Source organism: Aythya marila, assembly GCF_965140915.1.
Source record: "Aythya marila genome assembly, chromosome: 3".
Taxonomy (NCBI): domain Eukaryota; kingdom Metazoa; phylum Chordata; class Aves; order Anseriformes; family Anatidae; genus Aythya; species Aythya marila.
In genome coordinates this window covers 32,135,286-32,153,729 of record NC_139044.1, presented here as the reverse complement: position 1 = coordinate 32,153,729, position 18,444 = coordinate 32,135,286, and the positions used below count along the sequence as shown (strand labels likewise).

Below are 18,444 nucleotides of genomic sequence, written 5' to 3'. Positions count from 1 at the left end.
CTGTCTCAAGTTCTCTAAATTCTCTCTATTCATAATGCTCACTTCTTGCTCTGATTTTTGTTATCTGACTTTATCCCCAGTAAGTTCTCACCCCTTTGCCCTTATTATGTGTGGTAGTTCTCAAATAGGGTTTTCTTCTGCCATACCTGATGCTTCCATCACACATAATCGTGCCCTAGTACTCACCTGTACTGTCCAGGAGGAAGGAAGCTGGAAGACCAGCAAATAAAGCTCTGAAGTATCAGTTACTTCTCCTGCTTCCTAAAGTCCTCCGTGAGGACAACTAGTAAGGCAAGAGCTATGAAAGGAATTGGCAGCTGTGGGGAGAGTGCAAACAGAGGTAGAGGAGATGTAAGCTTGGATTTGCCTCAGACTCATTATGAGACTATAGCAGGATATGGCCAAGATAGAGAAAGTACATGGTAGAACCAAGGGGAAGCAATAGGACAGCTTCTGACACCAGCCTGAGGCTTGTTTACGTCAAGAGACAAGATAAAAAGTAAGGACAGAGTCACAGCTGGCATGTACCAACTTTATAATGCTACGAATTTCAAGTAGCATATCTTCTACAATGTTCTGCTACATGTACAGAACTGATGACGTAGAATTTGATCAAGCATTTTCTTCAAACTTCAGGTGGTTAAGAAAACACTCCAAAAAATCAAGTTTGGAGAATATAATGTCAGTATATATGTATATTTTTTAAGTGTTAAGAAAATGTACATTTCTTGTGGTTACAACAACAACAACAAAAAAAATGTAGTTCGCAGAAACCATATGTATGGTTTCAAATTTGTCTTCATAGCTGCATTTCACTACAAAAGCTGAAACTTAGAAAGGGTCTTATGAGCAAAACCAGACGCTTCTTTCCAAAATACTAAATTCCGAAGTCATTCGCTGGAGTCATTAGAGCTGTCTACACCTTGGATGTTCCTCCCACTTGGCTGAAACCTTAAAGCTACCTAGCTGAATTGAAAGCAACCAAATAGACTTTGTTCACATTTAATCAAGGGAAAACAGTATCTCTTAGCACCTAAAGAACAAGAAATTTGAGCATATTTTAAAAGACATCTGTGTTTCAAAAATATAATAAACAAATCCAATCTCTTTTTTTAATACACCAAAAACTGTGAGCTATTTTTCTATCCAGTTTTCTATCTTATAATTAATATGAAACTACAGTTTCCCAAACTAGAGGCCTACCTTCAGTTCTTCTGTGCACAGGTAAATGAGGTTGCAGTGGTGAAAGCAGGTTATCCAGGAGATTGAGTAAACTTTCTAAAACACCACTGTTGCTAAGCGATCTTTGGCCAATGCAAGAAAGCAACATGAAGACCCTAAAAATAAAATTTAAATGTTTAAGATTTCATTTTCTTTTCAGTTTCAGTAATATTATGAAACACCCCTTCTAGAACCATATTCCCCTAGGCCTTCAAGCAGATTGCTACAGAAACCAGCACTGTGGCCCAGCAAGTGGACTAGATTTCAAGATCTATTGTCACAGAGGTAGTGCAGTATTTTGTTATGTTTTCTCTTTTACCCTGAAGAGGTCAGTAGTTACTTGCAGAACATCCCATTCTGTACACCTGAAACAAGCGCTCATCTGTTTTATTTCCTATTACATATGATATGCTGAATAGCAGGAGTAGAGAATTCAATACATGTACTCTCGTAACACTGCATTAATCCATTTAGAAGTATGACAATGTAAATGTTACAGTCCAAAGAAGGCAGAAAGCCACAGAACAGCAAATATGTTAGATTAAAATAACAGAGGGATGTTTAGAATATCAAGGATCTCATGCAATAATCTGAAATGATCAACACATCCCAACACCTAGTACTCAGCTCTATGCTTGCTCATATCTCAAAGACGACTTCTATATTAGATGCAAGTAGTGTGCTTTTCAGTCTCATTCCTACTTCCAAATGCATTAGAATGGCTCTGTGTATTTAAGCCCGTTAAAGCAGAAGACAATTTTTGACACTGGAAAGCAATCCTGCTAGGTATGTGAAGAGCACCAGAAATGTCTTCCTATTCACTTTTAAGTGAGGAAAAGAGCAACTTATTGTGGTGCAAGTACCAAATACATGCAAAAAAAAAATAACTACAAACAGACATTTGTCATTTGCAGTGCTTTTTTTGGAACTATTTCTTACATCAGTGGAATAAACAGATAAGTATTATTTAGCCACATTTTTGCCAACTGAAATACTAAGTTACGAACCATGGAATTATTTACAAGCGATTCACAGGTGACATATCAATATAAGCTTATACCTTACCTGTCTTGAGGGAATATGAGAAGTTGCTCTGAATTGTATAATTCCTGCAATACGTTCGAGAGAAACTGACCCCACCACCTTTCTCCTCCACAAAGCTGAACAAGCAGAAGGCCAGTATGCAAACGTATTTTGGGGGTTCCACTGATACACAGGTGTTTAAATAATTCTTCACAAGCTTGAGCATGAAAAGTACTTTGAAGAACCACAGGAACAGAGTGTCCTTTTAATAAAAGAGAATAAGCAACCGTGTTTAAGGAGAGAGAATGATGCTATTATAACTACATTGGCTTCAAGACAAGAAAAAGTTTTTAGGAAGTTTTTAAAACTACTATGATTAGACTAATTCACATGGGAAAGCAGGAAGAAAGAGGACCAGATAGGGAGATTGTAATTTGCAGGTAACCCATAAAGATCAGTCTGTTTGGTCAAAACCATATCAATTTTATGGCAGTGCCTCAAATACCTCCATGGAATCTACGCAAAGCCAAAACCAAACCATCATTATGCTTAACAACAAACTGGCACAGAAAATTACAAGACAGACACAAATGTCTATTTAGAGAACAATGTTCCCCAATTACTATTTTTAAATACTTTTTTTTTTTTTTTTTTTTTTTTTTAATTCACCATTCCTACTCAGGCTTCAATTTTGATTCTCCAGGAACACTTTCAATGGCCAGTTTAGGAAATAAAAATCCTTACTGGATATCTAAATATTAAAAATCAAGAACTGAGCACAGATAATGATTTTATGATTTTTTTCCACAGCAGTTGTCTCTGCTTCTGTTCCCCACTCTTAACTGCCTAATCTGGTTCCGGGATCTTCCACAAGCTCATTCTATCTACATGAATATTGTGCCTGGGCACAATATTCAACAAACTGAATCAGCCCACAAGATGGTATCACAATCAAATGGTTTCTGAACAAAGGAAAATGCAGCTAGGAGTATAGAAAAGGCAGAAGGAACTTGATACCCTGTCCCATCCTTATTTTGAAGTAATAAGTGGTTAGGTCAGCTTGGTGCAATTGGTCAAGCTGTACACTGCATATTACCAGCTGCTAAACTCATAGTAAAACATAACAATACAGTTTAAAAGCTTTATAGTGGGAATGTACAGATAAAGCAAAAGAAAAAACAAATTGTTTCCACAAACATGACAAAAGCTTTGAAACCTGAAAAAATACTAACCATTGGAAGAATGAAGCAAACTAAGTAAAGTATCCAGTAAGTATCTAATGATGGTGCGCAACTGCTCTGTAGATGACATCTGAATCAGCTCTTTTGGATCAGATTGTTCCTTCAACGTTTTCCTGGTTGCACCTAAAGCTACTCTGAGCCTCTGAACAGCATGGTGAGCCAAATTGAGTTGAAGCTGTAGCTGAATGCAGTCCTGGTAAGCAGAAAATACTCTGCTGTCTTCTTCTACTGCCTTGTCTGGCTTTCGTAAAAAGTACTGGGCATTGTTAGCGCTATTGAGTGGTGGCAGGTCAATACTCTGCAAAAGGATTTCTAACCGATGGCAGGCCAAGTTGTACCTAAAAGGAAACATCCCAACACAATATAATAGGCATTAGTAAACAGCAATACATTTGACAGTCACCTTGCCAGAAGATGACTTCTGGTCCATTTTGAATGCATTACTGAAACAAATATAAACAAAATACAGAGTAGTCTTTGTTAATTGTATGACGATGCTCACTGTAACAACTCAACAATTTTATCTGAGTAACAGCACAGGAAGAAAGAATACTTGTGAAAAAAAACTTCTGATATTCCAGTGTTGTAAGTTAAAATAACTAGTAAATATGTTTTTTTTTTCCCCACCTGCACTGTATGTCTTCTTGCAGCGCAACCATCATTGCTAAATGTTGGTCAATTTCTGGCTGATTTGCAGCTTCACCTTCTCCTCTGAGGGGATCATGCATTAGTTTCAACTCATTTTCAAAGGGCAGGATATAGGTATGGCCATAATAAAATCCCAATGGAATTTTTGCTCTGGCATTTGTGCTACCGTATCGACCAATAACAGTGATCTGAAAGAGAATACAACAGTATTGTAATTCAATTGTATCAAAACAGGCAAAATATACACTAAATCAAGAATTCACGTGTAGGCAGCTGAAGTTTGATCTGAAGAGAACTTCAAAGGAAGTTTACAAAGTAACAAAAATCAGGAGTTTAAATGAGACAGTGTACAGTCCATCTCCTCTTACCTTCATAAACCTGCAAACTGGTGGGGGCAACAAGTCATGTAAAATAAGTGAGTGTGTGCTAATGTCAGTAGCCACTACCAGCCGCCTTCCATCCACTTCTTCTCCTAAAGTCCAGATGTCAATTGACAAAGAAGCCAAATCTCCACACGTGGGAATCAATACATCCGTCAGTAATATAGGTCTTCCAAAATCTAAAGTCACAAATCTTCTTGCTCCTAGGGAAGAAGGACAGGATACCAGTGCACATTAATCAGTGAGAAATATTACTCCTCAAACAACAAAATTGCTGTTTCTATATCGTCAAAACAGTGGTTATTTGAGGTTTGAAATAGCTGTAGTTTCAAAATCTCTCAGCACAGTTTGCACCCATTGAAAAGAAAATTTGGGGTTCAAATTAATGTACACTGTTAAGTCTTTTCTACATTACTTCAGAATCTGTGCTCTGTCTGGGAACCCAACATACACTGTCCCCTCTGTACACCTCTCCCTCCTCCCCAAAGATTTTTCAAACTTGGTGAACATCGCTGAAGCTGGGGCTTAAACTTCTGGATGTAATAGAAATTCAAACTCAAACACATCTTTTCTTTAGAAAGCCAAGTGAAACTGCAGCTAAGCAACTCACTGAAAAATATTTAACTTAGAAAATTTGTCAAAATTATTATTAGATTTTTATTTATTTATTTATTTACCTGAATGCATTCGCTCTATAATAATTGACTGATGAGGTGGAGGTTGAAGAAAATGTGAAGCATGAGATATTGCAAGAGCAAGACCAGATCCAAGTGGATTCTGAGAAGGGGAAAAACAACAGTAAGTTATTAAAAAATCTACGCATTTATAATAACCTATTCTTTAGAAGAAACTCTAGGAAAACCTCAAGATTTAAAGATGTCCAATTTCTGACAACATATATACTACATTTATATTTGACCATGCACCATCAAAATACATTAACTACCAGGTTTAAAGTATTTATAGCTCATTATACAGTTAAGCTAGTTCAAATTTAAAGAAACCATTTGAGTGATAACCTTGCCTCACTTTCAGAAAGTCTTTCTTTTCATACTGTCTAAAGTCAGTTATATAGTTTTCACACCTCATCCAAATAAACAGATTTACTGACACTCAAGTACAAATTAAATAAATGGCTAATATCACCACATTTTTATAAAAAGCAAATGAAAATAATTACCGTTCTAGTCTTGCTTGTGTTTTTGTTATGTGCAGCGAGGTTTACTGTTGGGGGATCAATAACTGAACCAGGGAAAAGCTGAGCAAGCTCTGCACTAATAACAGCAGAAACTGCCTCATTAGGTGGAGTCAAGGGAGGAGTCATGAAAAGAGGAGTTGTTTTTGGTGTTGGTGGAATGACATCTGAAGGATGAATGAAGAACCCTGGGGCTGCTACTGGATTAGAAGGCACAGAGTTGTGAACAGGACCAACTGCTGATGCTGCCGCCGCTGCCGCTGCTGTTGTCTGATGCAGTTTTGCTTCCAGCTTAGCTTTCTGTGGGAAAAATGGAAACAGTGAATGTAGCAAACAATTCTGGTTGTGAACACAGGAGTAGTATTGAAATACAAGTTCAGTTTGCATTATGAGCTAGATTTAATTTCCACACCTTCAATATCGGCATGCTAGCTACCTACTACAAGCTGAAAAATAAAACTGTATTCAACTTCACCTCCCTTGCTGAGGAACACAAGTAATTAGTTATCTGGAGTAATCAAATAATAATAATAATAAAATCTGAACACCACAGTCACATTGTCAACATGAACCGCATGCTAATAATAGGTTTATCATTTATTTCCCCAAATGTGCAATTCTGCTTTTCATTTCAGTGGTCTTTCTCAGTTTCACAAATTGATGCTCTTATGTATTAAGATTTAGTTTTGATAACAAATTCCCCACCCACCCTCAAAATATACAAAAAACAAGTCTGAAAGACTGAAGCAGCATGGGAGACTCATCACTTTGCTTAATGAGTGTGGATGTTCAGTCCAGAGCTGCTCATTCCTCAAATACACTATGGAAAAAGAGGAAAAATAAGAAAAAAAGAAAAAAAAAAAAAAAAAAAGAGAAAAAGAAAAAAAAGTGACTAGCTCTGCAACTATTTTCCTCAGCTTTTGAAGTTTAGAGACAGCATTAAAAAATAGCCAAGTAGCCTCCAACCTGTTGCTGAAGCTTCAAAAGCTGCTGCTGTTTCTCTTGCAGCACCTGGAGCTGTTGCTCGGCTGAGGCCATTGCATGAGAGAGAGACTGCAAAGCTACCTGGGCTGCCGAACTCAGTGCTGTCGAGGCTTCCCCAACCGTTCCAGATGAGAGACCACCAACTGCTGGGGTAACCCCAAAGGTACTCACTGGCATGAAACAAATAAAAAACAGAGAAAAAAACATGTATGTAGAACAGAAATGATAAAAAACACCTTTATTTCCTTAATTGTTAAGAGCAATGTAAAAACAAGGTAAGTATCACGTTTATCGACCTTTTGCAACGAAGTATTATCATCTTCAATTACAAAGCATATGGTTCATAGATTATACACATTCAGTATACGTGCAACATTTTCATTATAGAGAGCCCTGGAATGTTGTCGCCACAATAGGCTGCAAGGTGAACATGCATGTGTGTAGATTATACTCACTCACTGACAGAAACAAATTCATCCCAATTCATAAATTTGAAATCTAGTTTGTTAAATTCTATGAATAAATTGACACATAAATTATTTCAAAAATATTTCAATACTTCAGACAAATCCATTTGACATACATTGCTCATTATGTCCAATTAAAATTATCACATTGTGGAATTATACTAAGTAGAAAAAATGAAAAATTGTATATACCAGTAAACGTACTTGCATCGTCCCTTTCTATTCTAGTTCCATCACTTGTTGAAACGCAGGTAAAGTGCAGAGGTTCAACTTCCAGAAGCCCCGTAAGGGAGGTAAAACTACCTTCAGCAGCTGCACAGCTACTTATTTTCCCATTTCCTGAAAGAGAAATAGGTATCTGCACTATCTAATATGTTCTTGGTAACGACATTACAAATCCCAAAGAGCAGAAAGGGACAACTAAATATAATCCATAGCTTTTATTACTTCATGCTGTGGAACAAGCACCTTAACACTATCACATCCACAATATAAATGGGAGCATATTTTTAAACGGACAATGTTGCCAAATCTGAACAGACTGTCTTAAGTCCAATTATCAAATGTAATAGCAAAAGCACAGTGTAAAATGTAACTTTCTTAATGCCAGAAATAAATTATATACTGGCGTTTTTTTCTTTCTACGCTATCAGAAAGTTAACTTTGCAAAAATAAACTGAAATTATGGGAAAGGAAGAGAGAACAAGTAACAGACTGATGAGGATCATACACCAAGTTAATATAAAATCTAGAGTATTATTCAACATTCTAACAGTGGAGTATCGAGGGAGGGGTGGGAAGAAGGTGGACAAGAAAAGGAAAGGAATCACTATGATTGATGAAATGTGTTTGCTATGAAAAGAATTTCCTGAGAGGTAAAAAACATCTTATTCTTAGGACATTGCATGGCCTCAAATTTCACTTATGAACTAACCTGAGAGGGCAGATACAAGAATATTTAAGACATTTAAATGTCTCTGAAACAGAAAAACGTCTAATTAAATCTGTAATACTAAAGTAGAAAGAAGCCATCTGGAAGCTTCCCAAGTTCTGAAAAAATCCATTTATGTTTCTCTGTCAGGGGATGGTTGCAAGTCTAAATGAATAATAACAGAGATCTCAGACAAGCTGCTCAATAGAAGTGACAAATGCTTCCCTTGGTGACTCTGACACAGTAAATGATGGCAGCCTTTCTGTTTAATATCTTCCCTTTTCTTAACTCTTCTACAGGAAAAGAAAAACACCTATTCCAGAAAAAGGCTTATTTTTCTTGTTCTGAGATCCGCAGTAAGTAAGAGATTCTCTTGCTTCATGAGATCTCTTAAGAACTTCATTGTGTACAGCTATAAAACACGGTAAAAGTATAAAAACATATCTTATCTAAAATAATCAGTACAATAAGAGAGAGTTACTAATTTTTCCATAAAAAGGTTACTGTTAAACATATGTACCTGATAGAACATCAGACAAATCAATTTCATCTGATTGTACTCCAATACTGCTGTTGTATACATTTTTACAAGAAGAGCCACTTATTTCCAAATCAAACAGAACTGGATCAAAAGGTGAACTATATAATCCGTATCTGCAAACAGAATAAGACAAACAGCACTATTTAAAGAATAAGAATTTTATATAAAATTATTTACAGAAAAAGATCAAGTAGTTCACACAGAACTTACTATATTGCAAACCACTCTCCTCATGCAACTGATTTATCTTAATAATTCCCATTTACTAATATTCCACTAAAATCACTTATTAGGTGACCTTTTCATACAGCTTATGATGCTAATAAAAACTGTTACTAACTAGTTTTGGAGATCTAATACTGTCCTGAAAACATGACCTATAACCACACTCTGACATGAAAACTAGAATTATAAACTTAGACAATTAGCCACAGCAATATGCATGCCTGCACGTGGTAAATCAGACATTTATCTCAAGTCAATAAAAATGAAGTTTTCCAGAACTGCACAACAAATTCCAACTCAGCCTGTTCTTCCAGCTGAAGTTAGAACAAAAGGGGGAAATGCTGCTAGTGATATCAATTAACACTTGCCAGTACTTTAAATATCTCAGCAGCAGGAAATCTCATTACTTCTTACTCTGGCAGTACTGTAGAGAAAAACAAAACAAAACAAAAACAAAAAAAACAGACAATAGCTCAGGTAACAAGATGGTTGCAAACCAATTAGGCTTCTATATGCCAAGAAAAAATAAAATCCAAAGTAGTAACAAAATTGGCATTTTATTTTATTTTATTTACCAGTACCTACTAGAAACAACTGAAAAGAGGAGCAAAAAATGGAAATCGGGACAAATTATTATGCAGTAGTAGAGATGTGGTCTTTTTTCTATAGGGACAGAAATGAGAAACACACAAGACTGTAATTCATTCTGGCTATTGCCAGTTGTCAAGTTGGAAATATTTGCATAAACACACCAGCAGTGACAACAAGTTTCTCCTTCCCGTGTTTTCCCCCTGCCTGAGAAAAGTTTCTCTTGTATGGCAGGCAAGGAAAGGTAATAGTTGATAACGCTAAGAAGGCTGCAAAGTCCAAATGTCTTTTTTGATCCAGAAGTCACAGAAGGATACTGATTACATGAATACTTCCACACCAGCAGGACAGCATAGGGTAGGATAGGTTCTAGACCCTGAGTGTTAACATGATTCCAGGCTGGCTGGGCTCAATGCTAAGACTCTAACTAGTCAGAAAATGAATTTTTTACTAAAGGGCAATAATTGCTATTGACCTTCAAAAAGAGTGAAAAGAAAATCAAGGAATTACAAATAAATCCATTTAATATATATTCCCCTAGATATACTGAAACACATTACTTATAAGCACCTACAAGACAGCAGACTTAAAATGACAAATTTAGCCAAAGAACACCACGTTAGATGAATTTAAGTTGCTCTTTGCAAGCCTGTATTAAAAACAACACATAAAGCACATCTAGCAAGACTGACATTTTGGCTGTAGCAAGAAAACATGCTAGAGTCAAGTGGTGACAAGAAAAAAGCAAAAGCTCAAAGACAAAATTCAGTAGGGCACCTTCACACTGTTTTACATTTCAGAATTGAGAACTCACTACATTAGGTCAGCTTGCCATTAACACCAATTACTTGAATGATTTAAGGAGAGAATTTGATTTATTACGTTTGTAGGTGATAAAAACTAAAAAGAGATTACAAGAGCTTTATAGAAAAGGATCGAAATTCAAATGTACTGCACTAAGTTCTGTCAAAGATAAGCTTGCTAAGTATTCTGTCAGAGCAGAGGTCTCACCTGGGAAAATGTTTACAATTTTGTGTACCACAGTTCACAGAAGACAAGCACCAAAGAAAAGAGCTCAAGGAAATGCTATAAGAATGACAACAGTTCTGGAGAAAAAGATCAAGATACAAACATCCTCTAGACATCCAAAATTTGTTAAGAAGTAAATAATCTGTTCTTTGTCATCAAGGCAGACAGGACAACCATTAACAGGCTTAAGAAAAAAAAAAAAACACACACAAAAAAACCACAAAACACAAAACAAAAGAAACAAACAAACAAAAAAACCAGCCCCTCTCAAGAATTTAGCTTACTAAAATTTTAATCTGATCTGCTGGTTCTGAACTAATATCTACCAGAACTCTTCTACCTTGGATCCTGCTTGACTTGGGGGATAAGTTTTGCCCATAAATCACAAATGAAAGAGCTGTGTAATAGCAGCATGTTCAGATTATCACAATATGGCTTTGGAAACTGATGAAAAACTGAACCACCAGAGATTTCCTTTAGATATAGTACATAAATCCAAAGTTAACGTGGCTAATCAGTACAACATGTAAAAGATGCAACATCATAACCAGAAATTACATGGCTATATAATTTAGAATAAGAACCTCCATTCCCAGTAAATACCCCAGGTCTTTACACGTAGCAATCTGGCATTTAGTAGCAATTCTTTAAGTGTATTGTCAGCTTACATGTAGTCTACAACGTAGCACTACACAGAAGGGAAACTATTTAGTGTATGTGATTCCCTCCCATACTCAAGAGATCATACTTTCTTAATCCTTACATTAAAATAATTAAATACTAACTTAAGGATTGCTCAACTTCAAACATTACGTACATTATCCATTGATTTGAAGTGCACTGTAAATTGCAAGATAGCAATTTAATTCACCTTTACCCCTGCATCAGTCCAAACTGATAACTAGAGCTATATGAAATCAATCCTTGCTCAAACAAATACTGGAAAATGTGTTTTCTTTTAAGCAGCCAACCCTTTTCAGAAGGCCAGAGTGTGGCATTAGACACTTTGCATGTTCGGCTTCATTAAGCTTACAACAACCACAACCCTTCGTACCTTGTTTGAAGTAATGCTTCCATAGGTGTTAGGCGATCCTGCAGCTGTCGGGACACTGCAGTTAACAATGACGCGCAAGCTGTACTGCACCCTGCCAAATCTTCATCCTTTACATAATTCAGCAACACAAAATACCAATACACTGATCCTGCATTAAAACAAAAATTAATTTCAGGTGAAACACGATGTGAATATTCCGCTCAAAAAGCATACGCTCAAAAAGCATCAACGGAAGTGACAGATGAAGTATTTTTGTTTTGTTTTGTTTGAGAGGGACTTTAATTGCTGTAATTATTAGTTTGTAGAAGTACTCTTCTCATTGGCTTGTTCATAACTAAATAAACTAAGGTTCCCAAGAGAAAATTTTGCATATATTTCTTCCATTGCTTCTGTCCTTTGCTTTTACTAAAGCCAACAACCAAAATGCTCTTGACACTTGAGATGTCAGGTTATGGGTTCTGGTCCCTCCAGAGCCAAGCCTCGTTCCAGCTTCAGCTCTTCCCTCTGTTTGTGGCTGCTGTATCCTTATTCCGTATTTGTTGCAGGCACTTCTCTTTACAGATAACTCTGGGAGCATAGCACAGGAGTTCTGTGTGAAAACACAGTTCTCTGCCTTCTTCTCTACTTCTCCTTCCACTGCACACTCCATACTCTCAAGAGCAGAATGTTAAATGTTTCTACCTTAGTAACAGAGTAAATATTTTGGAATGCAAATAGTCTTCCTTCAAGACTCTTTAGTGATGCCAGGCCAGATGCAATTCAACAACATACTGTGAAAAACACAAAGCAGGCCTCACTACCCCAGAAACAAGTCTTTAAAGTCATCTCCTTATTCTAGCAAGCATTCAAAAGGCTTCAGTAAGGTGCTAACAGTTCTCTACAATACAGATCAGGAAGTAATTTAATTTAGTCTGTGTCTCTTTTGTGGAGAAATAACACAAACTGCTCTAGTTGGATGTTACTTGGATAGCCAGACTCCATGGAATAAATCAGCTAATCTTCCAAAGTAACAGACTCATGCCATCAGAATTTGTGGCTGCTAAAGACCTTTGAAAACCCTTGCAAAACTTACATGAAGTCTCCTAAAAATTTTGGCACCTTAGTGCTCTAAGCAAGCTAATTTGCTTAACATTCTACCATCTACCACCTGACCAGACCACTCCAAGAAGCTGTTAGTACTAACTGAACAATTATGTAATTCCTATTTCACAAGGGAGTAAAACTAAACATGCCAAACAAACATACGGTCTACTTGTATGATGACAAACATTGTATACATACCACCTGTTGCAGCAGCAGGCAAAAGAGGCATGTTGTCAAGTAAAGCTTTTAGAAGGACAGATCCAAACCCCTGCTGACTTGGGTCACACCTGCCATTGCTATAAAGAAACACATAGCCAGACACTTTAATGTTTAATGAAGTAAGAACAAAATATGAGATCTGCTGAATGAAGGTGGAGATTGTCATCTTCACTGTTGGATGACATTGAAAAATTGATGTTCTTTGCAGTCATAATCTAACAGATTTTTCCTCAACAGAAAATCTTCTAGAACTGCTTGTTCATACTTTTAATGTTAAACAATAACAAAAACATACATGATTCAGACTGCATGCAATACCCCTAAATATGTATTTAGAAAAAGCACTTATTCACCTTAAATACATGCACCTTAAATGAAATGGCACTCACCTGATGCATAATGCAAGAAACCGTGCACACTTGTGAGCTATGCTCCGTCCAGCTTCAAAGAAACAAACACGTATTATATCAGAGACACATTTACGTGTTTTAGAAAGCAAGCTGTCATTTCCTTCCTTTGAGCTGTAAAAACAAGTTGCATGTATCAGGCTATCATATCAAACTGTTTTTACACAGAACTGATACTGAGCAACAGTTATACTAACTTAAACACAATTTTTCTCTTACCTGCCAGGTCCATTTGAATACACTCCTGCTAGCCAACAAAGTGTATCTAGCACAAGACTCTGAGCATGTTCTGTGGTCAGACCATCATCTGTCTTTTTGCAAAGAGTAGTGAGCAGCTTCTCGTGGAATTCTGAGAACTGTAACATGGCACATCGCTGAACTCTGAGGGAGGGATAAAAACAAAATCATCCAATATGGCCATTCTTCCATTAAGACAGAATATAAGACTCGAAAGACATTTTAAGAACAGCAAAAAAACGCCACTACACCAAAAACAAAATAAAAAAGATGCCTAGATGAGACTAAACCATCATATGCATATATGATACCCTCCCTGCACACATTCCCGATATTCCTATCTTCTGCTCAGAGAGCTTCCTAGGTTACTGTATATATTTAATAACCTTGGTTGATTTTTTCCCCTATTAAGTTGTATAGTAACTTCTAAACCTAGGCAAATTTTCATAGTCTACAACATTCTTTGGCAACTAGTCACGTATATTTACTTCCTGCCGCATTAAAGGACTTGCTACTTTATGCAGGGCTTCCTCTTATTTCATAGCTCTGACAAAATCCATCACCAAAGGCTTTCTGGAAAGTCAGAAACCTTTTAGAAATCACCTAGATCATGTACAGATTTGTAAAACAAGATTTTTCTTTACAAGAAGCCGTGTTGGTTGTTCTTGTATTTTTCAGTTGTCTGCTGATTTTGTTCTTCACCACAACTTTGTACTGGAAGATTAGTAATGCCAAGAGGCTTACTCATCTGTGGTTACCTGAACCTTTCTGTTACAATACTCCTGTCCCCATGTTCTAAAGCATTCCATGGCAAGAAATTTCACTACCATTAGAAGTTCAGCTGTTTCATCCTGAAATACTCCTGGAATTCTTTGGTGAACGCAAACCGGTCGTAAGGAATACTATTGTTCATCTTGTCAATTTGTTCTTACACAATTCATTAAATTTTAGAGTCTTTTCTAAACCACACAGAGTAACTGAAGTTGTACAGAATTATTTTTTTTTCCCTGCCCTTGCAGCCTCTTTGTTTACATTACAGCCAGTGCCACCATTGTGGTGTGGTAGTTGGTAATACAGATTAAAAACTACACTATTCATATTTAGGTCTGTGATACCAATCCATGGAGACCTTACACAGTTTTTGAGTGATAATTTGATAACTGAATTTGATTCTGAACATTTTGACAAATAATACACTATATGCTGAAAGAAATGAGAAAACGTAGAAATAAAAAGCAAAGATATTTCTTGAAAAAGTCTAACATGGTACTTAAAATTAGGTCTGTCTAAATCATTTATCTAAATTATTAAGAAAATTAGTATTACTTTCATTTACCTTTCAAGTCAGGCAAATAATGACTCAGTATTAAGAATTAATTATCTGTTTTTCTATCATAACTTGCACCACACAGTGCCCTCAAACTAATGACTTACTGGACTTCTAATATAAACTGCATTTCATAAATCACTGTTTCAAGTTGTCATTTGAACTGAGATATTTTGAGAACTAAGTATTTCATGAGGACTGTATCTGAAGCTAATATTCCTTAGAATTAAAAACCACCTACTAACCTTTCCTTTGAAATTGAAGTTTTTTTAAATCTTCGAATTGTTACAGAGACTTCTTGAAGTAAATCGCAGCCTCTAAGATTATCTGATTTTCTTGAAGAATTACTGGCTTCAATTTTGCTAGACGGTTTTTCCTGATGTTTGAAGGGAAAAAACATACAGATTTCAGGAATCACACTGTTTTTAGATTGTTGCAACTATGTATCTTGTTCAGAATACAGCACATACAGCTCAGTAAAACCTCTCAGTTTGAGTACTGAAATATTTACTGCTTGTTAGCAACAGCACAGACATAAAAGTCAAGATTTTTTGAGCTTGAACGTAGTATTGTACATTATTGTACTTAAATGGGCTATTTTTGTTTGTGAATTGTTTCAATACAGAACAGTAAATTGCAAACATTGTTAAATTTGCTATTTTCTAACCGTTCTAATCATTTCCACAAGAGGCACATCATGTCATCCAATCTTACAACAATCAAGAGTAGAATACACACAAACAAATCCTCACAAGAGGAAGAGGTTTATCAGTTACTGAAAACACTCAAGAAAACAGAAGGTTTTTTTAAAAAATATGCTCACGATAGGAATGTGGCAGAACAGACCTTTTCAACTGAACTTTTACAGAAGAAAATTTAAAGATGTTGAACTCTGATTCTTGAAAGCATTAATACAGTGTAAATTCAAAAAAAAAAAAAAAAAAAGGTAATTTTCCATGGATCTTAACTCCCCTAACAGCTGTTTTGTTTTCAGATGACATAAGCCATAGCAAATCTACAACTTTAACACAGATGTCTTGGCTATTCAGTACCTTGCCTGCCGCAACTTTTGCCAACAAGGAAGCAAGGGAATGGCCCTTGTTAGTCTGAGGTTTTAGGGATGGTATTCTAACAACTGGTCTAATGCCACCATTGCAGATTTCTTCTGTTCCTCTGTCATTCACTGCTTTAACATGAATTAAAAATGAGCGGTACTTGCCACCAGCCATGCCTGGAAGTAAAAAAGAAAAGGAAAGAGGGATGTTGGGAGGAGAATTTATATAGGTTACTAGGACAAGTTGTAACAGATTTCAATTTCACAGATAGTGTACACAAGCAAAGCTCAACTACATTACTTACAGTATTTTCACACCAGTTTGAAGTTGTGACTCATTACTGTAATACCTATTGTGTTATATAGCAGAATTTGTCAATGTGAAGATAAGTGCAAACTGAAGTCCAGCTACAGAAGTATGAGATGAACTTCAGTCACGCATACTCTATGTGATTAGCATAATAAATTATTTTACCTTTAACAAGCTTTGGACTCGTTAGTGTCAACATTCCGGCATGTCCTGACAGATCAAGTCCAGTAGCCAACCATACTGGACCACAGAGTATATCTTCTTTATGTTCCTCCAGAAATGGACACAACCTAAGACCTTTAAAAACATGAGTAATACAGACCTGAAATATGAATTCTTAAATTATAAAATCTTATCCTTTGCATTAAAAATACACAATGTCAAACTGATCACTAAACAAACTGTACATTGAAAAACTGACAACTACTTTAGATTCACTTGAAGTCTTTTCCCAGTGAGATCAGTAGAGCTAACTGACAGTTTTCGAAACACTTTCAGGTATGTTACATGAATAATATAAATGCAGAGAAGGACTTGGACATAAAAGGAAAAAGTGTAATGAAAGACTGCTGAAAGGACCAAGAAAAGGAATCTTAGTTCTGGAACTGATTCACTCCTACTATGAATTTTCCTGTTCAGAGTCAGTAGCTCTCCTCAGTCAGATCCAATATGACTACCTTTCAGAGCATCTCTTGCAGATTTTGTGGAAGAACACTCATTAATAAAAATGATAATAAAAACAGGCAGAGTAAGTCTGATATGACTGAAAGTTAACATGATTGGTTATGAACTCTTTACCAGTTGTTTATAATTTTCTGAGTTTACCACAGCAATCTCTGTAAAAGCCAGGTAGACAAAGTAAACTTCTGTCACAACTACATAAGAAAACCAAGTAAAATACTGCAGGTATTAGTGTAAGATAGAAAGAGACCATATCAATCAACTTTGTTTCTCAATTCAAGTAAATACTAAACTGCTTTGAAGCACCAAAAAACTCCAGAGCAGTGATTTTTTTTGACTTTCAAGTCATACAGCAAACAGACCAGTGAGAGAGGCAACATTGAGCAGGGCTGAGAAATGGGTATGTTTCAAATGGCTGAGAAATCTTTATGGAGAAATTCCAGTATATAATGAAAAATAATTTTTAAAAGCTCCTATTTTAAACAAACTGTAACAATTTAAGTAAAACTTACATTGTGGTTCCTCTACATCCATATACTGCATTTCTTCATTGAATTCAACTGGTCCTGGCTTTCCATTTCTCTCCGTTTCAATATTATGAGCTGGAGATAAAGGAAATGTGATCTGTCTGTCTACTGCTGCTTCTGAAGAACAAAAACATTAGTAAGATTTGTCAGCATTGCTTCAGGTTCACAAAAAAGCAGAAGCAGTAGCTTAAATTGCAAATGCATTAGCTTTCTACCCAAAATGCTACTGCTAATGGAAGAACAACACATACACAAAGGTGTGATTTTCATATTAAGATTGCAACTGAAGTTGCAGTAAATAGTTAAAAAAAAAAAAAAATAAAAAAAATAAAATCTTTATTTGAATGACCTGTAAACCACTTGCTTGAACACCACTCAAGTTATTTTCTTCTAATAATCAACTGCAGATTACTCCTTAAGTACTTAGATTCCAGTAGTGAAATTTTGATAAACTAAACTGAAAATAACTGCATTTTTCATGCTGAGCATCAGTATATTGTTCTGATAACATCTGAGTACAGTTCTTTTTTCAATTAAATGGTTCTCATGAATCATAGATGAAGAGGACATGCAAGCAAATAAACAAGAAACATATACAGTGAATTAAGTGGCAGATCAAAACCATTAGTTCCAACCCGGAAGAATTATGCCTCTGGCCTTCTTGTTATTACACACTGCACAGTTAACTGGCTCCAGGGGTCTTGTCATACAAGAAATGACTGAATAAATTTTCTCCCCCTACTGATCCTCCTTAGGTCTCACTACCTTAACAATTCAGTTCCTTTCTCTCCTTATGGGGGGAGAGATGGGCATTAACTGAACTTCAGTCTGAATATTTCATGCATTTTCAAGAGCCATCAAACTATTCTGAATATTACTTTTTTTGCTGTGATTAGGACATTTTGGTTAATATCCAGCACAGGTAAGTCATCTAGGTTTACTTTTCCTTATATTGAAATCCTGTCTAGAACCCTGTTACTTCACTCAACAGGGCATGGAAAGAAGGCAGATGTCATTAAGGCCCTTTATCAAAAGGCAAGATAGGAAACAATCACATAGTAATACTTAAGAG

The 18,444-nt window shown here is 36.0% G+C and overlaps 1 protein-coding gene across 5 annotated transcripts in view; it reads right to left on the bottom strand.

The window, feature by feature from the left end:
* The window catches only part of BIRC6 (baculoviral IAP repeat containing 6), a 181,110-nt gene that overhangs the window by 115,240 nt on the left and 47,426 nt on the right, over window positions 1–18,444 (bottom strand). For 3 of the 5 annotated variants that reach the window (XM_082757615.1, XM_082757618.1, XM_082757619.1), the window contains exons 14-31: window positions 17,358–17,489; window positions 16,330–16,461; window positions 15,853–16,031; window positions 15,046–15,176; window positions 13,456–13,617; window positions 13,219–13,350; window positions 12,809–12,906; window positions 11,528–11,675; window positions 8,611–8,744; window positions 7,352–7,498; window positions 6,675–6,862; window positions 5,694–6,008; window positions 5,191–5,290; window positions 4,502–4,716; window positions 4,113–4,321; window positions 3,477–3,823; window positions 2,287–2,506; window positions 1,204–1,337 (exon numbers count right to left, since the gene is read on the bottom strand). In XM_082757615.1, coding sequence (XP_082613741.1) covers window positions 1,204–1,337; window positions 2,287–2,506; window positions 3,477–3,823; window positions 4,113–4,321; window positions 4,502–4,716; window positions 5,191–5,290; window positions 5,694–6,008; window positions 6,675–6,862; window positions 7,352–7,498; window positions 8,611–8,744; window positions 11,528–11,675; window positions 12,809–12,906; window positions 13,219–13,350; window positions 13,456–13,617; window positions 15,046–15,176; window positions 15,853–16,031; window positions 16,330–16,461; window positions 17,358–17,489 — 3,123 coding nt within the window. The remainder of the gene's footprint in view (window positions 1–1,203; window positions 1,338–2,286; window positions 2,507–3,476; window positions 3,824–4,112; window positions 4,322–4,501; window positions 4,717–5,190; window positions 5,291–5,693; window positions 6,009–6,674; window positions 6,863–7,351; window positions 7,499–8,610; window positions 8,745–11,527; window positions 11,676–12,808; window positions 12,907–13,218; window positions 13,351–13,455; window positions 13,618–15,045; window positions 15,177–15,852; window positions 16,032–16,329; window positions 16,462–17,357; window positions 17,490–18,444) is intronic. The other 2 variants (XM_082757617.1, XM_082757616.1) reach the window with 2 other exon arrangements.